Consider the following 19747-nt stretch of genomic DNA (forward strand, 5'->3'; position numbering starts at 1 on the left):
TCAATGCGGTCATCACCCACAAACTAAGCTACAAACTGAGTAACCTGGGCTTAGGCAGTTCACCTTGCACCTGGATACTGGACTTCCTCAGCAACAGACCACAAATCGTCAGGATGGGAGGCCACAGGGATGTGTCCTCAGCTCCCTCCTCTACTCCCTCTTCACCCACAACTGCTCCCCCATCGACCCAACCAACACTATCGTCAAATTTGCTGATGACACAACCATTGTAGGACTGATAACAAACAACAGTGAGTCAGCCTACAGGGAGGAGATTTAACATTTGACAGAATGGTGTTCGGACAATAACTTGGATTTAAACACCTCGAAAACCAAGGAACTGATTGTGGATTTCTGTAAGTCTAAATGTACAGAGCTCTCTGCCCTCTACATGTGTGGAGAGGAGGTAGAGAGGCTAGAGAGCTTTAAGTCCCTGAGGTTCACATCTCGGCTGACCTCACCTGGACCACACACATCTCATATAGGTTGGGGAAGGTCAAACAGAGACTTTACTTCCTCAGGAAGCTAAAGCATGCTCACCTCCCTCAACACCTGCTGACCAACTGCTGTCGGTCAATGATGGAAAGGCTCCTGACATACTGCTGCATGATGTGGTTCTTTAGCTGCATGGCACAGGACAGGAGGGACCTGCAGCAGGTGGTGAGGGTAGTGGAGCGTCATTGGGACGACGATACCACCCTTCAGAGACATTTACACTGGCCGACTCCAAAAGATGGCCGGCTGTATTGTTGAGGATCCCACTCACCCCGGACTTTACTTTTTCTCCGCCCTGCACTCTGGGAAGAGATATCAATCTATCAGATCAGAGACTAACAGAATGAAGAACAGCTTCTTCAATAGGCAGTGAAGTGCCCCCCCACCCTTCACCCCTGACTCTCTAAACACTTGAAGTGCAATAAAAAAAAAACACTACTTCCCCTCACACACCTCATTCACATACCCCCCTATCAGAACCTTTTTCACTTTTAATTTGTTTATATTTATCTTGTATATAATGTATTATTATTGTTGTGTATATGTTAGGATTTTTGTCTTTTTTAATACTGTTTATATTTATAATTATTTGTTTATTTTATTTGTCTAAACGAAGAGCAGCTAACTGTGTTTCGTTGTTTCTTAAACAATGACAGTAAATGTCTATTCTATTCTATTCTATTCTATTCACAGGAACATAAGTGTATGTAGTGGCAGGTCACCATAGGCTCAAGGTCATTATCAATGTAGAGGCTACTCGCCAAGTTCAGAAGGTCATTAATCCGTGTTTGGCAGTAACCCAAGAACCTGCCATTGGACAATGGTGCTGAGGGAAGTTGTCAAGCTGAAAAGGGGACCAAACTTCATGAAGGGTGTTGTAAATTTGTATCATCCATAAACTCTGTGATACGTTGGAAAGCCGTTTGTTGGTGTGTGTTACATCTGTCCCTATCAAATCAAACCGTGAACAATACATTACTGAAAAAAACATGGAAGCCATTCAAGCTCATTTGGCCCAGAGGTCCCTTGAAGTAGCAGACAAAAACCAGTTGGCCAGAAGCGGTGCAGCGTCAACGGTCAGTGAAGAAAAACTCAGGTGTGGGAGGAGGTGGGGAAAGCTATGGAGAAGGACTTTCAGTTTGCCTTAGGAAGTTTACTGACAAATCCTCTAGCAGCTCAGGAAGAGAAAGCCAGTCTCAGCCCAGACTGTCGAAAAGTTTATTTCAGAGTTCCAGCTTGTGGAACCTGGGATTAAAGAGACGCAATGTGGCTTTTATCCTGGTCATGGAGGAATAGACCAGCTCTTCCTCCTTGCAGGCGTACTGGGGGGTTTACGCCCATATAACCAAAGTTAGAGGTGTTTCTGTTCACTCTGCACGAAGTTAAATCCCATCCCATCTCTATATCTGTTGTCTCTGACCGACCCTTAAACCTTCACTGACCCCCCATTTTGTAATGACACGATTTCTTGGATATGTTGAACCAGTGACAGGACTCTCTCCAGTCATCTGCAGTGTCATATTAATATATGTGTGAATATGTGACTCTCTCAAAGGGAATGATCTCAGTCACTTTAACACTGGAACACAGCTGCCAGTGGGTGCTGCTCACTAACCTACCACATGACCAACAAAAGAAATAAAAAAAAATAAAAAAATTAAAGGAATGAATTGTCAGTTTGAGGGAACAAATTACAAATCTGTGCACACAATATAGCAACAACTCTAACACTGAGACATTCAGGCTCCGTTTGTTCCCTTTTGCCTTCTTGGGAACAACTTTGAAGTTTTCTTGACTTTGTTGGTGTTTTGATTGCATGACACTGTGGTGACTTTCAGTCCAGCATTCTCTGTCTCTTCGTCCAATGGTAGCATCAGACGGAGGATATTAAAGTGCTGATTCAGTGTTCAGTAGGGACAGGTGGATGGAGGAGAGTCAGTGGCTGACATTAACCTGCAGACGGGTCACATTCAGTCATGAACTCCCGGACAGCACCAAGTAGAAGCTGCTGATATCTACAGAGCTGAACTGTGAGCAGCTCGTCATGTTTGAGTCCAGATAGGTTTAGACATTTTCTTTACTGTAATACATTTAGATTCTCATGATTTTCTCTGTTTAATTGAACCTGACACATGTTCTGACTGAAGTGATTGAATCCCATGAATTAATCCCATGTTTTCGGTGTGTTGTCCATTGTGTCTTCAGTGTGAAACCAAACCCCTGAGGAGAGATGAGCCAGCTCTGCTATATGTCAGGTTTGTTCGCAGGAATGTTTCATGTTGTTCTTTTTATTCATATGTATTTTCTGTTGAGCCCTTTGAACGTTCACATGTAGCCAGAACACAGACATTCTGTTAAATATTTTTTTAGTTTCTGAGCTCAACTGTTTTAAAGTCAAGTCAGATTGATACAAACAGCTAAAAATCACACATTTTCCTCAAAGGCCCATACAAACTGTACAACGTTCAACAACCTCTATCCTTTGACTCTGAATTAATATCAGGAATTAAGGATTCATCTCCTTCTGACTGGGTTGTCTCCACAAGGTAGACAGGTGGACATGAGTAGCATTACATGAAGACCCTGTAAGAAAAGTCATGTTAATAACTTCAACGTAAAGAAAAGTGACTCAGACAAGAGAGAATGTGGCCCAAAAAACACCAGGTCAGGCAACATCACCAAAGTTTGAGTCTTATGTGATCAACGTAGAGTAATGATTTTTCTGCAGAATTTATCCAGAATATGTTGAGGATCTCAGCAGTTGTCACTGCAATGTCTTGCTCCCGTTTTTGCTAAAAATGATTTGAATGCAGGAAACAGTAAGCTACTTGTTTCAGACTGTTTTAAGGTCATGAAAAGTTTGAAGTCACTTCTAAAGTCCTAAATGTCTTTTCCTTTCTTCCAGCAGCTCAAACAAGATCTTACCAGATCTAAATGATTGATTTGCTCAAAAAAAAAAACATAACATAACCACATAATTAACAGATAATTATGTGGCTGTCAACGGATCATTATGCCGATTCCACTGTGTTGTCAAACACTGCATATGCAAAACATCAGTCTGTTAGAACCCACTGTTATTACTTTGATTTCATCTATTTAACTTTGATATTTTTGCACTTTACTCACTCAATGTTTTGTTTTTTCATAATATAATTCTGTGTTTCAGCTACAACATCCATTAGGAATGTTTTAATCCTTTGAATTGAAGTTTGAGGAATAAAGTGTTTTGTATGTTGTGTATATTTGTAATTTTTAGATTATAAATTAAACTTAATAAATTAGATTTAGTTGTTTGCTAGTTATCGGCCCAGAGAGTGACAGAAGGCTTCAGTCCTATGACTGGACTTTTAGTGGTCTGTTTTTTGTTAGGGTTAGGGTTTTTGAACAATCTTGCAGGCATCTTTCAGAAGCATACTCTGATTATCTACAATATTACAAGGACAAACATGTTAAGTGACTAATATTGATCATCTTGATTCAATGCAATGTTCTGCTGTGAAACCCTGGGCTTCACATGCACCACCCACCCACCCAAAGACTGTTGCAGACCAAGTAAAACCCCTCAAGGCGATGGCATGTCCTGCTCAGGACCGGAGGAAAGTGAGCTGAAGATGGGGACAAGCCAAACTATGGAGGACTCACCATGGATCAACTTTGGCTCTGAACCATTAAGGCATGGCTACAGTACCTGTAAGGGTGTCCAGTTGTGTCTGTCAGGAGGGAGCTGACACCTGATCGTGTGAGTCCTGTGAGTCGCAAAGTCAGGCCTCCATTTTTCACACTCGTTCCAGCTTGCCCATGGATGCTTGACTGGATTAAGGTTTTAGGAATATGGAGGCCAGGTGGACTCCCTCAGTTCTTTGTCACGTTCCTCAGGCTATTCCTGTGAAGTTTTGCGTGGTTCTACTTGGGACCACTCTCATTCAGTGGTTCCATTGCAATGACAAGTTGTACTTTGTCTACAACAGTGTTTGGGTGGCCAGGCCAGGAGTCGAGGTTTGCCAGTTGAGCGTTGCATTGTGGTGAGATGGTGAATGTAAGACTACTGTTGCTGATCACTGATGCACACTGGAGTCGTTTGAGAGTTAAATGTTCAAATCATTTGGTCTCTCTCTGTTTTCAGGCTGATTCAACTAAAACTCTGAACAGGGAGGTTTTCTGAGGTGGGAAGATGGAGAACGTCTCCTCACACAAACACTTCATCCTCGATGGTTTCAGTGAACTCGGAGCACTGAGGCCCGTCCTCTTCATTCCCTTCTTCATCATGTTCATTGTGTCACTGTCGGCCAACTCCCTGCTGCTGTACGTTGTCATTTCACAGAGGAGCCTCCACTCTCCAATGTGCATCCTCATGGCCGGGATGGCGGTTGTAGAGCTGTGCCTCCCGCTGTCCTTTGTCCCCAACATGCTGCTGAGCTTCTTATTTGGCTGGAGGGGAATCTCTCTGACTGGCTGCCTGGTTCAGATGCATTTCATTCACTTTGCAGGAACTTCTCAGACCACGTTTATTGTATGGATGGCACTGGACCGCTACTTTGCCATCTGCACACCACTCTACTACCATGAGCACATGGCTTTACCCAGATTTCTCAAGTTTATAATCCCATTTGTGGTCAGAAATGTCCTCCTGGTTACACTGTTTGTGAGTCTGGCTGGAACTTTGTCATTCTGTGCTGGAAATGTGATGAACCACTGTTTCTGTGAGCACATGGCCTTGGTGGAGCTGGCCTGTGGAAGTACAGCCATCAACAACCTGGTGGGGTTACTGACAATTTTCTCAGTCCTAGTCGTAGACTTTATCTTTGTTGCTGCCTCCTATATGATGATATTCAGCTCTGTGCTCAAGTCTGGCAGGTCAGGGGTCAAAGCACTTCACACCTGCATCACCCACATTGTGGTCATCACTGTCACCCTGAGCATTGCACTTGTTGCTTTCCTGTCGTACCGGATCAGAAATGGTCTTCCTGCACCCGTTCGGGTTTTCACCAGCACCATGTATCTGCTGTTCCCGAGCTGTTTCAACCCGATCATTTACGGTATCAGAACCACCGAGATCCGACAGCACATCCTGAAGACACTGACCTGTTGGTTCCCAATTGTTAAGAGACCATTATAAAGTATCTATGTTCTATGAAAACTCATCTACGGCAGGACAAGAAAGAAGTTGTTGAGAAGTTAATAACAGCAAAAACATTCAAAGCTGTAGTTTTGAACGGAGCCTCTCATCCCTGTGCTCACTGAGGTGTGCAGCAGCCATGACCTCACAACCAAACAGCAAAAGGTTGACACGGTTCACATAGTGAATAATATGTCATATTTCAGGATTCCAGTGGAGAGCTCACCATTAAAATTGCATATATATCGAATGATGACTGTCACTCAAGGCTTACTGTTGGCAGAAGATGGTGCAATGACTGTGACTCCCAATTTGCATTTCAGTGTTTTCATTCCAGGACTGAGATTTGGGCCAGATTCTCAGAAGTTGCTGCAACATAGGGAACGATGATGATGTTATGTTTTCTCATGTCCTCCTTATTTATTTTTATTCATTCAACATTAATTTAACCAGGAAAAGACTCACTGAGATTAAGAATATCTTTTACAAGAGTGTCCTTCCCCTCTGTCTTTGTGGGCACAGTCTCAGCCCAATGGTTTAAGGTTCTGATGACCCCCAGCTTGTGCTCTTAGAGATCCAGAGCAGACAGAGAGGAGGAGATGGGAAAACGTAACGACACTGTCATTCCTTATGTCACAGGAACAAGTGAAAAACTCAGGAGGATCTTTAATCAACATCATATCCTGATTCACTTTAAACTTACCAACACCATGAGTCAGAAACTTATCCATTCTGAGGACAAAACACCCAGAAATAAACAGAGTGATATAGTTTATGCCGTTCAATGCAGCAGGACTGCACAGATTTGTACATCGGTGAGACAAAACAACCTCTTCATACATGAATGGCACAACATAGGAGGACCAACTGCTCAGGTCCAGACTCTGCTGTCCACTTACATCTGAAGGAGAAAATCTTTCCCTTGAGGACAACAATGTGAATGTCTTGTCCAGAGAAGACAGATGGTTTGAAAGAGAAGTAAAAGAATCCATCTATGTCAAACTGGAACAACCGCATTTGAACAGAAGACGCGGACTAAGACATCACTGATTACCACCTACAGTGCTGTACTGAGTTCTCCCAGCATAACAACCATTCACACCTGGGCGAACCTACACTTAGCAACCCACATGAAGATCGGTTGGGTCAAGTGGCCCTAAAGACTTGGAATTCAGAGCTCACAAGTGTCCTGAATGACTATGTAAGGACACTCCCATACTGTGTAAGGACATTCCCACACAGTGTAAAGACACTCCCATACTGTGTAAGGACATTCCCATTCTATGTAAGGACACTCCCACACTATGTAAGGACAGTCCCATACTGTGTAAGGACATTCCCATATTGTGTAAGGACACTCCCATACTGTGTAAGGACATTCCCATATTGTGTAAGGACACTCCCACATTGTGTAAGGACACTCACATACTGTGTAAGGACATTCCCATACAGAGTTTCAAAGCCTGCAGCTTCCCTCGAATTGGTTAGAGCTAAAGAAGCCTCTTGGCTGAGAGGAGAGTCTAGTCAAGTCTAGTTGACTATGATACAGCACTTAGAATTATCCTGCCCTGGATGACTGAGAACCTTCATCAACATAAAATAAAACATATGAACAAAATTGAAAAAGAAAGAAAGAAAGAGAGTGAGGCGCCATTTAGTTCGGTTGGTAGCGTGCGTGACCCAAGTGCCGAGGCTCTGCAGCGGATCCGGGATCCGGGTCCCTCTGCTGTGTATCGCTCCCCCTCTCTTACCCTGTTTCCTGTCACCCTCTTCAAGCTGTACTATCAATAAAGCCAAAAAAATACTTTAAAAAAAAGAAGAAAGAAAGTGACAGCTAGTGGAAAGATGAAATTTTGGAAACAATGACAGTTTCTCTGTTTAGACAAAAAATTACTTATTAATGTGATGGCTGCAAACATTCAGCAACAACTATTTAAATGAAAACATGTTGTTAATGATTGTCCGGTTCTCTGTGAGGTTCAGGACAAATTTCATCCCAACCAAGTGAAAAATTAGTGATTGCTGGGGCCAACCTTCAGAAATACATAACTTAGAAGTATTTGGAGATCAACTGTAGGATTCTGCAAGGTGCCATGAATTTAAACAATGTTTAATGGACGTCAGTTCTACAGGACAGTGGGACTAGATTCTTTCTCTTAGTCATCTTTTAACAAGAAAATCAAAGAAGGTTAGTTAGAGGAGCATTAACACAAAAATTCTGGACACATTTAAATTACATACAGTATGTCTAATAAAAATACAGTATAAAATGCCTGTGTAGAGATATTTGTCCGTTTATGTGAAAATATACAGTCCGTTATTTATTCATGTTCATAGATGCAGTGCCACTCTTCTTGACTAAAGTACAGTTTACGTTTCTTAGACATATGTCAGTGTCTGTGCTGCTGCTTGGGTAAAATAAATCTCTGTGTTATTATAACAATATACTAAATACATTTAGGGCAGTTAGCAAATGTCAATCCGTCCTGTTTTCTTCTACTTTTCCGTGAGGGTCGTGGGGACGTTACCGCTTCTGTTACGGTCTGGACTTGCCTCAGGGGCCAAATCCAGCTGACCGTGGGCGAAGGCCAAGGTCAGCTGGATGAGTCGCCAGCTCGTCCCAGGACCCTTACTGATGGCACAGGCTGTGCCAACTGCACATCAGAAGCAATTTTGGGGTTCAGTATCTTTCTCAAGGATACTTCCACGTGTAGATCAGTTCCACCTCAGGGAAGCCGAGACTAGTCCACCAGCTCTACTCACTGAGCTACAGCCGTCCAAGGACACTTTACAAATGTAAATCCATATTAAGAATGAACTTTTAGAATCACAATTACCTGTTTCATGTTGTTTTTTCATTAAATGTTTTCATTGACACAGAATATTTGTTGATTTTGGTTTTATGGGTAAAACCAAATGTTTTTTTCATGTATTCATCACAACAAATCTAATGAAATTGATCCTTTTTTAACATATTCATATTCTTACACTGAGTCTGTTGATTTCAAACACTGTATTTATTTATGTATCCAACCTTCAACAAGGCTATACTTTATTACACTTTATTTAAATGTATATAATGCACATTTTTGCCTCCAGTATATAACCTCCTCCTGTATGCACTCATCGTATAGTCCTTTCTATATTGTATCTTTCTCTCATATCTAATTTTTTTTTCAGTATTTGTAAGTCTTATATTACTGTATGTCTACCTGCTACTGTCACAGGTGAATTTTCCCAATGTGGGATGAATAAAAGTCTAAAGTCTAAGTCTTTTAACTTATAACAGTTCAGTTTTTTTCTACCACGATCTGAAATGTGACATGATGACAACAATAATCACTAGATGTCACTGTGACGCTGCACATAACAGCAGGACTCAGTCTGTGACATCAGACTTCACTGAAGGTTCAGCTACTTGACACCAGATAGCAGAGAAACATCCTATTTAATTGAAGCAATTACTTTCTTGATCTTCTTTCACTTCCTGATTGGTTGATAATTTCAGTCTGAGGATGGTCCAGTAGTTGAGGACACTGAAGAGGTGACCATGGTTCAGATCCAACCTGTCAAACCAAAGTCTATAACAGTTTCATGGGAAAGCAAAGAAAGTGAACTTTTTAGGTCAAAGTAGGATGTGAAACAGTGACATCTGTGTCTCTGTGTGAATAGCTCAGTGCATAAAACAAGAGTCAGTGGCATGATTGCATGGGTTCAAACCCCACCTTGGTCAGATATAACTGCTATATTTGATAATGATGTGTCTGGCATATTTAGAATTCATGTGGATAAAAATGCAGAAAATGTACATGCAGGATTTGAACCACAAATCAGTTGAACTATTGAGCTTTGTGTCATATATGGATGATCACACAATCATTTGACCGCTACATGCTTTAAATACTGAAGTCTAACTGTGCTGTTTGAAGGAAGAACTCAGACTGTTGGTTGTTTGTTTTCAGTGCTGAAAATAGTTCGGTGGTGAAGAACTGACTGACAACATAGTGATCTGAGCTCAATACTTACCTTAGGAGAGCCGGCACATTTACCCATTTAATTGATTAGATGCAGAAACAAAGAAATATCTTCATCAGTAATGATGATATTAATGTTTTTCTTTGGACTTTAATTTATGGAAGACACAATAGATTTATTTTTAGGTTCAAGCAGAAACTGAACCATTGAGCAGGAATAGAGTTGGAGGTAGAATGTTTTTTTTGGACCGTTTGGTGTTCTGTCCAGTTTCATTCTGACTTTTCTTCTCGCTCCTCTTTCAGTCTGCTCCTCTTTCTCTCTCTGGTTGGTGGTTGTTTTCAGTGCTGAAGATGGTCCGGTGGCTTAAGACGTTGACTTGCGAGGCGGGGACGTGGGATCGAACCTCAGTTCAGACAACCAGAGGTAGGTGACAAAAGCATGAGTGTGTGTGTGTTCAAAACTAAACCCAAACTAACGTTCAAATTATGTCCATCAAACTTCAATCGTTGCGTTCGTTTGCTTGCGTGCTCGCTCCTGGAATTTGCATCGTGGACTGATTGTGACAGACGGGATCCTGGAGGAAACAGTGAGCAGGTAAGTCTGGTGGAACCAGCTGGCTTGATGGAAGCCAGCTGGACATTTAGACTACTCACAAAACTTCGATCTTTCGGTGCTGTACTGTGACCTTTCTAACCCTTATATGTAGAGTGTTGGCTGTGCTAATATCTCAGTGGGTAAGACACCCGGCAGGACCTGAGAGATTATGGGTTCAAACCCAGATGTGACTGCTGCCTTTAACAAATGTTGATTTCCTACTAACTGCCACTTCAGTATCTGTCCTGAAACAGCTGAACCTGTTTCGTGACTTTCTAAATTCAATCAGTGTGGTGAACTGATTGTGACGCAGTGAGCAGCTCAGTCCAGCCAGCAGATGATGATGATGATAGTTGGGACTTGACTTGACAGTCATTATTTCAGTTGACAAAAATTTCTTTTAAGATTTCACTTCATTTAGAATTTTTTTTTGTTAAGCTTTTCTCTTCACTGCACTGATACTGAAGGGCACCATCAGACTAAATGATGCAAATACAGTTTTATAGGTCACAAAGGCATGTAATCAGTTAAGATACAAAACATGATTAAATGGTAAAAAAAAGAATAGAATATCCATCCATCCATCCATCTTCTTCCGCTTTATCCGGTACTGGGTCGTGGGGGCAGCTGTCTGAGAAGGGACACCCAGACTTCCCTCACCCCGGACACTTCCTCCAGCTCTTCTGGGAGGATCCCAAGGCGTTCCCAGGCCAGCTGGGTGACATAGTCGCTCCAGCGTGTCCTGGGTCTTCCCCGGGGTCTCCTCCCAGCGGGACATGCCAGGAACACCTCCCGAGGAAGGCGTCCCGGGGGCATCCGAAACAGATGCCCGAGCCACATCAGCTGGCTCCTCTCGATGTGGAGGAGCAGCGGCTCTACTCCGAGCTCCTCCCGGGTGACAGAGCTCCTCACCCTATCTCTAAGGGAGCGCCCTGCCACCCTGCGGAGGAAACTCATTTCAGCCGCTTGTATCCGGGATCTTATTCTTTCGGTCATGACCTAAAGTTCATGACCATAGGTGAGGGTAGGAACGTAGACTGACCGGTAAATCGAGAGCTTCGCCTTTCGACTCTGCTCTCTCTTCACCACGACAGACCTTTATAACGACCACAACGGCCGCCGCACCGATCCGCCTGTCAATCTCACGTTCCATCCTTCCCTCACTCGTGAACAAGACCCCAAGATACTTAAACTCCTCCACCTGAGGCAGTAGCTCCCCCCCCAACCCGGAGGGGACAAGCCACCTTTTTCCGGTCGAGAACCATGGCCTCGGACTTGGAGGTGCTGATTCTCATCCCAGCCGCTTCACACTCGGCTGCAAACCGCCCCAGGACATGCTGGAGGTCCCGGCCCGAAGGAGCCAACAAGACCACATCATCCGCGAAAAGCAGAGATGAAATCCTGTGGCTCCCGAACCAGATCCCCTCCGGCCAGTGGCTGCGCCTAGAAATTCTGTCCATGAAAATAATGAACAGAACCGGTGACAAAGGGCAGCCCTGCCGGAGTCCAACATGCACCGGGAACAGGTCTGACTTACTGCCGGCAATGTGAACCAAGCTCCTGCTCCGCTCGTACAGGGATCGTACGGCCCTTAACAGAGGGCCTCCAACCCTGTACTCTCGGAGCACCTCCCACAGAATGCCACGAGGGACACGGTCGAATGCCTTCTCCAAGTCCACAAAACACATGTGGACTGGTTGGGCAAACTCCCATGAACCCTCGAGCACCCTGCGGAGGGTATGGAGCTGGTCCAGTGTTCCGCGGCCCGGACGAAAACCGCATTGTTCCTCCTGGATCCGAGGTTCGACTATCAGCCGAATTCTCCTCTCCAGTACCCTGGAATAGACTTTCCCAGGGAGGCTGAGGAGTGTGATCCCCCGATAGTTGGAACACACCCTCCGGTCCCCCTTTTTAAATAGGGGGACCACCACCCCGGTCTGCCAGTCCAGAGGCACTGTCCCCGACTGCCATGCAATGTTGCAGAGACGTGTCAACCAAGACAGCCCTACAACATCCAGAGACTTAAGGTGCTCAGGGCGGATCTCATCCACCCCCGGTGCTTTGCCACTGAGGAGCTTCCCAACTACCTCAGTGACTTCAGCTTGGGTGATGAATGAATCCACCTCTGAGTCCTCAGCCTCTGCTTCCTCTATGGAAGACATGTCAGTGGGATTGAGGAGATCCTCGAAGTATTCCTTCCATCGCCTGACAATATCCCCAGTCGAGGTCAACAGATCCCCACCCCCACCGTAAAGAGTGTTGGTGGAGAACTGCTTCCCCCTCCTGAGGCGCCGGATGGTTTGCCAGAATTTCCTCGAGGCTGACCAATAGTCCTCCTCCATGGCCTCTCCGAACTTTTCCCAGACCCGAGTTTTTGCTTCCGCGACTGCCCGTGCTGCCACTCGCCTGGCCCGCCGGTACCCGTCAGCTGCTTCAGGAGTCCCCCGGGCCAACCAGGCCCAGTAGGACTCCTTCTTCAGCTTGACAGCATCCCTTACTTCCGGAGTCCACCACCGGGTTCGGGGATTGCCGCCACGACAGGCACCGGAGACCCTACGGCCACAGCTCCGGACAGCCGCATCAACAATAGAAGTGGAGAACATGGTCCATTCGGACTCAATGTCCCCAGCCTCCCTCGGGATAAGGTCCAAGCTCTCCCGGAGGTGGGAGTTAAAGACCTCCCTGACAGAGGGTTCTGCCAGACGTTCCCAGCAGACCCTCACAATACGTTTGGGTCTGCCAGGTCTGTCCAGCTTCCTCCCCTGCCAACGGATCAGACTCACCACCAGGTGGTGATCAGTTGACAGCTCAGCCCCTCTCTTCACCCGAGTGTCCAAGACATACAGCCGGAGGCCAGATGACACAACCACAAAGTTGATCATTGACCTCCGGCCTAGGGTGTCCTGGTGCCACGTGCACATATGGACACCCTTATGTTTGAACATGGTGTTCGTTATGGACAAACCGTGACTAGCACAGAAGTCCAATAACAAAACACCACTCTGGTTCAGATCGGGGAGGCCGTTCCTCCTAATCACACCCCTCCAGGTAACACTGTCGCTGCCCACGTGAGCGTTGAAGTCCCCCAGAAGAACGACAGAGTCCCTGGTTGGAGCACTCTCCAGTACCCCTCCCAGGGACTCCAAGAAGGCCGGGTACTCTGCACTGCTGTTCGGCCCATAAGCCAAAACAACAGTGAGAGACCTATCCCCAACCCGAAGGCGCAGGGAAACGACCCTCTCGTTCACTGGGGTAAACTCCAACACATGGCGGCTGAGCCGAGGAGCTATAAGCAAGCCCACACCAGCTCGCCGCCTCTCACCGCGGGCAACTCCAGAGTAGAAGAGAGTCCAGCCTCTCTCAAGGAGTTCAGTTCCAGAGCCCAGACTGTGCGTAGAGGAGAGCCCGACTATCTCTAGTCAGTACCGCTCAACCTCTCGCACCAGCTCAGGCTCTTTCCCCCCCAGTGAGGTGACATTCCATGTCCCCATGGCTAGAGTCACCATCCAGGGATTGGGTCGCCGGGGCCCCCGCCCACGACCGCCACCCAAATCACACGGCACCTGCCCCTTCTGGACCCTCCTGCGAGTGGTGAGCCCACAGGAGTGCGGGCCCACGTTGCTCCTTCGGGCTGGGCCCGGCCAGGTCCCGTGGGCTAAGACCCGGCCACCAGGCGCTCGCTTCCGAGCCCCAACCCCACTATCAGAAGAATAGAATACTCGACAACATTTTTTGACTCCCATTCTTAAGTGAAAGTACTGAGTTACATCGTCCTGATTCACAACATTCACAAGGAAAAGAAAACCTGGAAGATCACAATGACTGAACTTGTTGTGGCCTCTCGTTCCTCACAGGACGACACAGATGCCTGATTCAGAACAAAATGAAAAGTTGTAGCTTCATTGTGTTTCCAGAAATATCGTGTTTGCTGGTCAACAGGTGAAATGAAGAGGAGGAGGAAGAACTGACATCAGCTGAGTTGAGCTTGTTTATCTGTTAAAACTGGAGTCTCAAAAATCTCATTAGAGCTGCAGCTCTGAATGCTGCCAGTCGGAAAATTAAGCAGAGCAGATAATTAATCCCAGCGTCCTTCTCAGAGGAAAATAAACTCTGCTGTTTTGACCTCGGGGCCAATTAGCTTTGAGGAACGATGACAACAAACTGCCGGCTGAGACTCCTGAGGGGACGAGACACAGACTAATTAGATTTCACAGTTTATACAGTTAAAATGTTCCTTCCTCTGAGATACTGCTTCACTAATGTTACAGGAGACAATATCAGACTGTCAGATTTGATTCATTTCAAAGACTTTAGGAGGAAATACTGCTTTCAAAATTACACTTAACACTTAACTTATTCTGTTAACCACACTGTCACTGTCTCGTCTAACTGACAGAACAATATTAAAGCGTGACTTGGATCTGAAGGAGATAAAAGAAAATATCATCTTGGTGCACAGAAACTGAGCCATAAGCAAGAAATAACAGAATGAACTGCAGTGCTAATAAAGTTCTTTTTATCTGTTGAATAATTTGTCATTTAATAACAAGAACAAGTCATCATGACATAAAAAACATGGAAGACTTTCTGTTGTATTTAAATAAATCAATAAGTCATCAACAAGATGCAGTGATTCATCAGTCTGACATGGTGAAGTGACGACATGAAGGTTTTGTGGTTTAACAAGAAAACTGGCTGCAACTAACAAGTTGCAGCATCAGTTAATTCACCACTTGCTTGCTTGATTGAATGATTATTGCTTGGATCAATAAATTGCCACAAAATAATAAAATGTCAGCAGTTTTTGCCTAATAAACAACTTGAATGATAAATCAGTTGCTAACTGATGAATCATTTCAGCTCTAAAAACAGAATTTAAGTAATAAAGAGACGAATGCGTCATGTAAAGTCACATAAAACAAAAATATCACAACTTCAGTTTTTCTTTCTGGGAATCAATGAAGACATGGAGGTATTTCAGCTCTTATCTTTAGAATCACAGATTTTAAATAAACTCTACATGAATCAGCAGGCTGATTGAACTCTAGAGACTCCAACAGCATCAGCAACATTTAAACTGGTTAAAACGGGTTTCAGCCAATCAGCGCTGCTGCGTTTGTGGTCAGTCCTCCTGTGGGACGTTTGGACTTCAGGTATAAGACGGAGGGAGAGAGGAAGGAGTTCCTCCTGACGACCAGCTGATGAGCCTCGGCAGGTAAGAACATTCACTGTGTCTTAAATATTTAACCAACGATTGACTGATATTAAATTACTCAAATTTCAAGTACAATTTTCCGACATTATGTTTTTCTGCCTCATTAATATTTTCATGTTTTCATTTTGGCTTCTCATCAATATAATTGTGTCGTTGTAATTCTGATTTTGTATTATCATCACAGATTTTTTAAATTATTCATATGTTTATTATTCAACTATTTTCAGGTGACTGATTTGAAAGTTTTTGTGAATAATATGTAATAATCAAATTTACTTCAGTATTTTCACTTGATGCTTCTGCTGCATGATTCCAGAGAGAAACTCTGTTGTTCTTCATGTTGATTCAGATCTATTTAGTTTGACTGACTAGTGATGAATTCAGTCGATGTACTTTTTTCATTCACTGCTATAATTTAATTTACTTCACGTTTCTGCTTCGTGGTTTTGTCTTCACTCTGAAGCTGCTGTCTGTTGTTACCAGCATGATGTCTGACTGTCCTGTCGAGCGTTTAATGGGAATCATCAGCTGAAGTGTTCAGTTTCACCGGCAGCTGCACAACAAAAGATAGTTTAACAAAAGAAATCAAGTGAATCTGAGAGAGAAAGTAGGATCATATAGTGTGTGTGACTGTGTGTGTTACCTGTATGGAGTGAAAGTGAGCTGCAGTATTTCATTCTGACAGGTGTGTAACATCTCGATCCCAGTGAAAACATTTGTGTTTCTTTGTGTAATACTCATTTTGACCACAAGGGGCTGAAGCACCACAAGCATCCGTGTTCATCCAGAGGAGTTTCGCTTTCTCTCTGCACCTGAAACACATGAGCAGCTGTAGCTCTGCGGGTAGAGCAGGTTGGCTAGTGATCCGAAGGTTGATGGTTCAAATCTCGGCTCCCGAGCAGGCGACAGGGTGTACCCTGCCTTTGCTCAGTGACAGCTGGGACTGGCTCCAGCATCGACCCCTGAAAGTGTTTACAGATGATTATTATTATTCATGTTTTACTTTAGCAACACGAGGACGGTCCGTGTGTCCGTCAGCATTACGTTCGAGTGCTGCTGCAGTATTTCTGTGTTTACAGGGAACACTGACTCCTTCACCTTCACCTGCACAACTTGTGCGTGACAATCAGTGGCGTCCGTCAGCCGGGGACACTGTGTAAAAATGGAAGTTTGTTACGTGAACACTATTTATTTATTCATTGAGGTGTAGTTATGTGAATGCGGCCTGGATTTGAGTTTTCGAGTCCACTGCAGCCACTTCACACTCAACAACTCCATGAAAACTCAAATCATACTCAATATGCTCGCTCTTCATTCTTTAATGCTGTTTGAACTAATCTTGGCTTTCTAGGATCAGTCAGGCAGCGTCAGTCCGGCTCTGACTGATGAAATATAGATTGAAGGTTTGGCTGATATTTTTACAACTGAAAGTTGTCTATGGAATAACTGTTCCACACAAGAGTCATGATGTAAATAAAAAAATCTCCACTGTTGTTTTCAGCAACAAGTTACGACCACGACAGCAGCAACAGAACACCGACATGGCCGAACACTGGCAGAGGTGAGTGAAGACACACAGTGTTTGTACTTTAATATGTAGGAAGTGATTAACTTTAATAATTAAACAATAATCCCTGTACGAGCGGAGCAGGAGCCTGGTTTGCATTGCCGGCAGTAAGTCAGACCTGTTCCCGGTGCATGTTGGACTCCGGCAGGGCTGCCCTTTGTCACCGGTTCTGTTCATTATTTTTATGGACAGAATTTCTAGGCGCAGCCACGGGCTGGAGGGGGTCCGGTTCAGGAGCCACAGGATTTCATCTCTGCTTTTTGCAGATGATGTTATCTTGTTGGCTCCTTCGAGCCGAGACCTCCGGCATGTCCTGGGACGGTTTGCAGCTGAGTGTGAAGCAGCTGGGATGAGAATCAGCACCTCCAAGTCCGAGGCCATGGTTCTCCACCAGAAAAAGTTGGCTTGTCCCCTCCGGACTGGGGGACAGTTACTGCCTCAGGTGGAGGAGTTTAAGTATCTTGAGGTCTTGTTCACGAGTGAGGGAAGGATGGAGCGTGAGATTGACCGGTGGATCGGTGCGGCGGCCGCAGTAATGCAGTCGTTGTATCGGTCTGTCGTGGTGAAGAGAGAGCTGAGTCGAAAGGCAAAGCTCTCAATTTACTGGTCAATCTACGTTCCTACCCTCACCTATGGTCATGAACTTTGGGTCATGATCCCGGATACAAGTGGCCGAAATGAGTTTCCTCCGCAGGGTGGCAGGGCGCTCCCTTAGAGATAGGGTGAGGAGCTCTGTCACCCGGGAGGAGCTCGGAGTAGAGCTGCTGCTCCTCCACATCGAGAGGAGCCAGCTGAGGTGGCTCGGGCATCTGTTTCGGATGCACCCGGGACGCCTTCCTCAGGAGGTGTTCCTGGCATGTCCCGCCGGGAGGAGACCCCGAGGAAGACCCAGGCCAGCCGAGTGACTATGTCACCCAGCTGGACTGGGAACGCCTTGGGATCCTCCCAGAAGAGCTGGAGGAAGTGTCCGGGGTGAGGGAAGTCTGGGTGTCCCTGCTCAGCCAGCTGCCCCCGCGACCCGGCCCCGGATAAGCGGATGAAAATGGATGGATGGAATTAAACAATAATCTCAATGAAATCACCTTCTTCTGATCTCAAAGTGTTTGCTGACAACGTGCACTGAAGCTGATTCTTAAATAAATGAGATGAGCATCATATGAAATCTGTTCTGAACGTGTTGGTTGAGTTGTAGATGCACAACGATCACACTCATGCTGTCGTCTATAATCAATTAAACACACAGATGAAAATTTTCTGTCTGGACTGTTACTGTTCAGGTGAAGCCGGCGCCATGTTGGACGCATCGCTGGGCAACAACTTCTCCCACAACACCTTCGTGTTCAGAGGATTTCCTGAGCTGCAGAAACACCGCCGGCTGCTGGCGCTGCCGTTCTCCGCCTCCTACCTGTCGGTGCTGCTGGGAAACTCCCTGGTGGTGTATGTGATCCGCAGCGTGGAGAGCCTGCACAGCCCCATGTACCTCCTCATCTGCGCACTGTGCATCGTCGACATTCTCATGGTGACCGCCATCGTCCCCAAGATGCTCCTCAGCCTCCTGTTCGACAGGGATGAGATCTCATTGGCTGGCTGCTTGACTCAGATGTTTTTCACTCATTTCCTGTCGTCATTGGAGTCAACATTGCTGTTGGCGATGGCGCTGGACCGTTACGTTGCCATCTGTCAGCCGCTGCGCTACACTGAAATCATTGGCTCCTCCATGTTCGTGAAGCTGCTGCTCTTCACTCTAGTCCGCAGCGGCTCCATCATGGCCACACTGGTCGGTTTGGCAGGTTCACTGCAGTTCTGTGGCTCCAACACGATCCAGCACTACTACTGTGACCACATGGCTCTGGTCAGCCTGGCATGCGACAGCACGGACAAAAGTAACGCGGCAGGCCTCGCTGTGATCGTTTGCTTTGTGGGTGTTGACATACCGCTCATCTTCCTCTCCTACATGAAGATCCTGAGCGTCGTCCTGAAGGCAGCGGTGGCCGACGAGGACCGCTGGAAGGCATTTCACACCTGCGGCACTCACCTTATCGTCATGATGTGTTTCTACCTGGTGGGAAGTGTCACATTTCTCTCTCACAACCTAAACCTCCCCATACCGACAGACGTCAACACCTTCATGGGACTCATGTACATTCTGTTCCCCGCAACAGTCAACCCCGTCATCTACGGCGTTCGGACCAAAGAAATTCGAAGCAGCTTTTTTAGGATTTTTAAACACAGAAAGAAAATGATAAAGACGGTGAAAGTTTCTCCAGCTGGCAAACAACAAGCGTGAAGGTTTCCTGCTCAAGGTAACATGGTGTGTCATCCAATGAGGTTCAGGTATTGCCATGACATCATGTTGGGTTTTAATATTTATCAACAGTCGTGTTTCATGCTGTCGATCGTGTTTGATGGGTGTGTTTTAGATGTCAAACCTCAGCTGTTAGCTGGTAACATCAGAATAATGCAGATTTTCATGTGAACAGGCTTCAGTTTCAGTTTCAGCACGATGCTGTTTGTTGTAAGAATAAGTTCAGCTCACAACAGCGTGTACAACAGTTCTCTGTTGTACACACGTCGACTAAATGCAAGTTTGATTCATTTAATTCTTCTTCTTTTGGGCCCAAAACTGTTTCATTGGTGTCTGAATTAATACATTTTTGTCTGCATTATTACTGAAGGAAGGAAGACAAACATCCAGAAAACATACGTCATCGTTATCACGTCTTCTGATCCAGCAGGCGAGTTCAGGATCTTATGTCAGAACATCACAACTGTCAAACGCACA

The 19747-nt window shown here is 45.3% G+C and overlaps 1 protein-coding gene across 7 annotated transcripts; it reads left to right on the top strand.

The window, feature by feature from the left end:
* Positions 1 to 1628: 1628 nt before the first annotated feature.
* Positions 1629 to 19722, top strand: LOC119008837 (olfactory receptor 51E2-like). Of its 7 annotated transcripts, XM_037079538.1 has the most exons (6): positions 4223 to 4237; positions 4467 to 4534; positions 4622 to 4661; positions 9892 to 10012; positions 18243 to 19268; positions 19641 to 19722. In XM_037079538.1, exons 4-5 carry the CDS (start codon positions 9940 to 9942, stop codon positions 19250 to 19252), a joined length of 1083 nt encoding a protein of 360 aa, XP_036935433.1. In that variant the 5' UTR covers positions 4223 to 4237; positions 4467 to 4534; positions 4622 to 4661; positions 9892 to 9939; the 3' UTR covers positions 19253 to 19268; positions 19641 to 19722. The 7 variants fall into 7 exon arrangements, with proteins under 7 accessions (XP_036935452.1, XP_036935461.1, XP_036935469.1 ...); XM_037079520.1 differs by lacking the exon at positions 19641 to 19722 and having other exon boundaries at positions 18243 to 19617; XM_037079557.1 differs by lacking the exons at positions 4223 to 4237; positions 4467 to 4534; positions 9892 to 10012; positions 18243 to 19268; positions 19641 to 19722 and adding exons at positions 1629 to 2525; positions 2701 to 2750 and having other exon boundaries at positions 4622 to 6275.
* Positions 19723 to 19747: the final 25 nt, after the last annotated feature.

The sequence above is a fragment of the Acanthopagrus latus genome, chromosome 2 (assembly GCF_904848185.1).
Source record: "Acanthopagrus latus isolate v.2019 chromosome 2, fAcaLat1.1, whole genome shotgun sequence".
Classification (NCBI taxonomy): Eukaryota; Metazoa; Chordata; class Actinopteri; order Spariformes; family Sparidae; genus Acanthopagrus; species Acanthopagrus latus.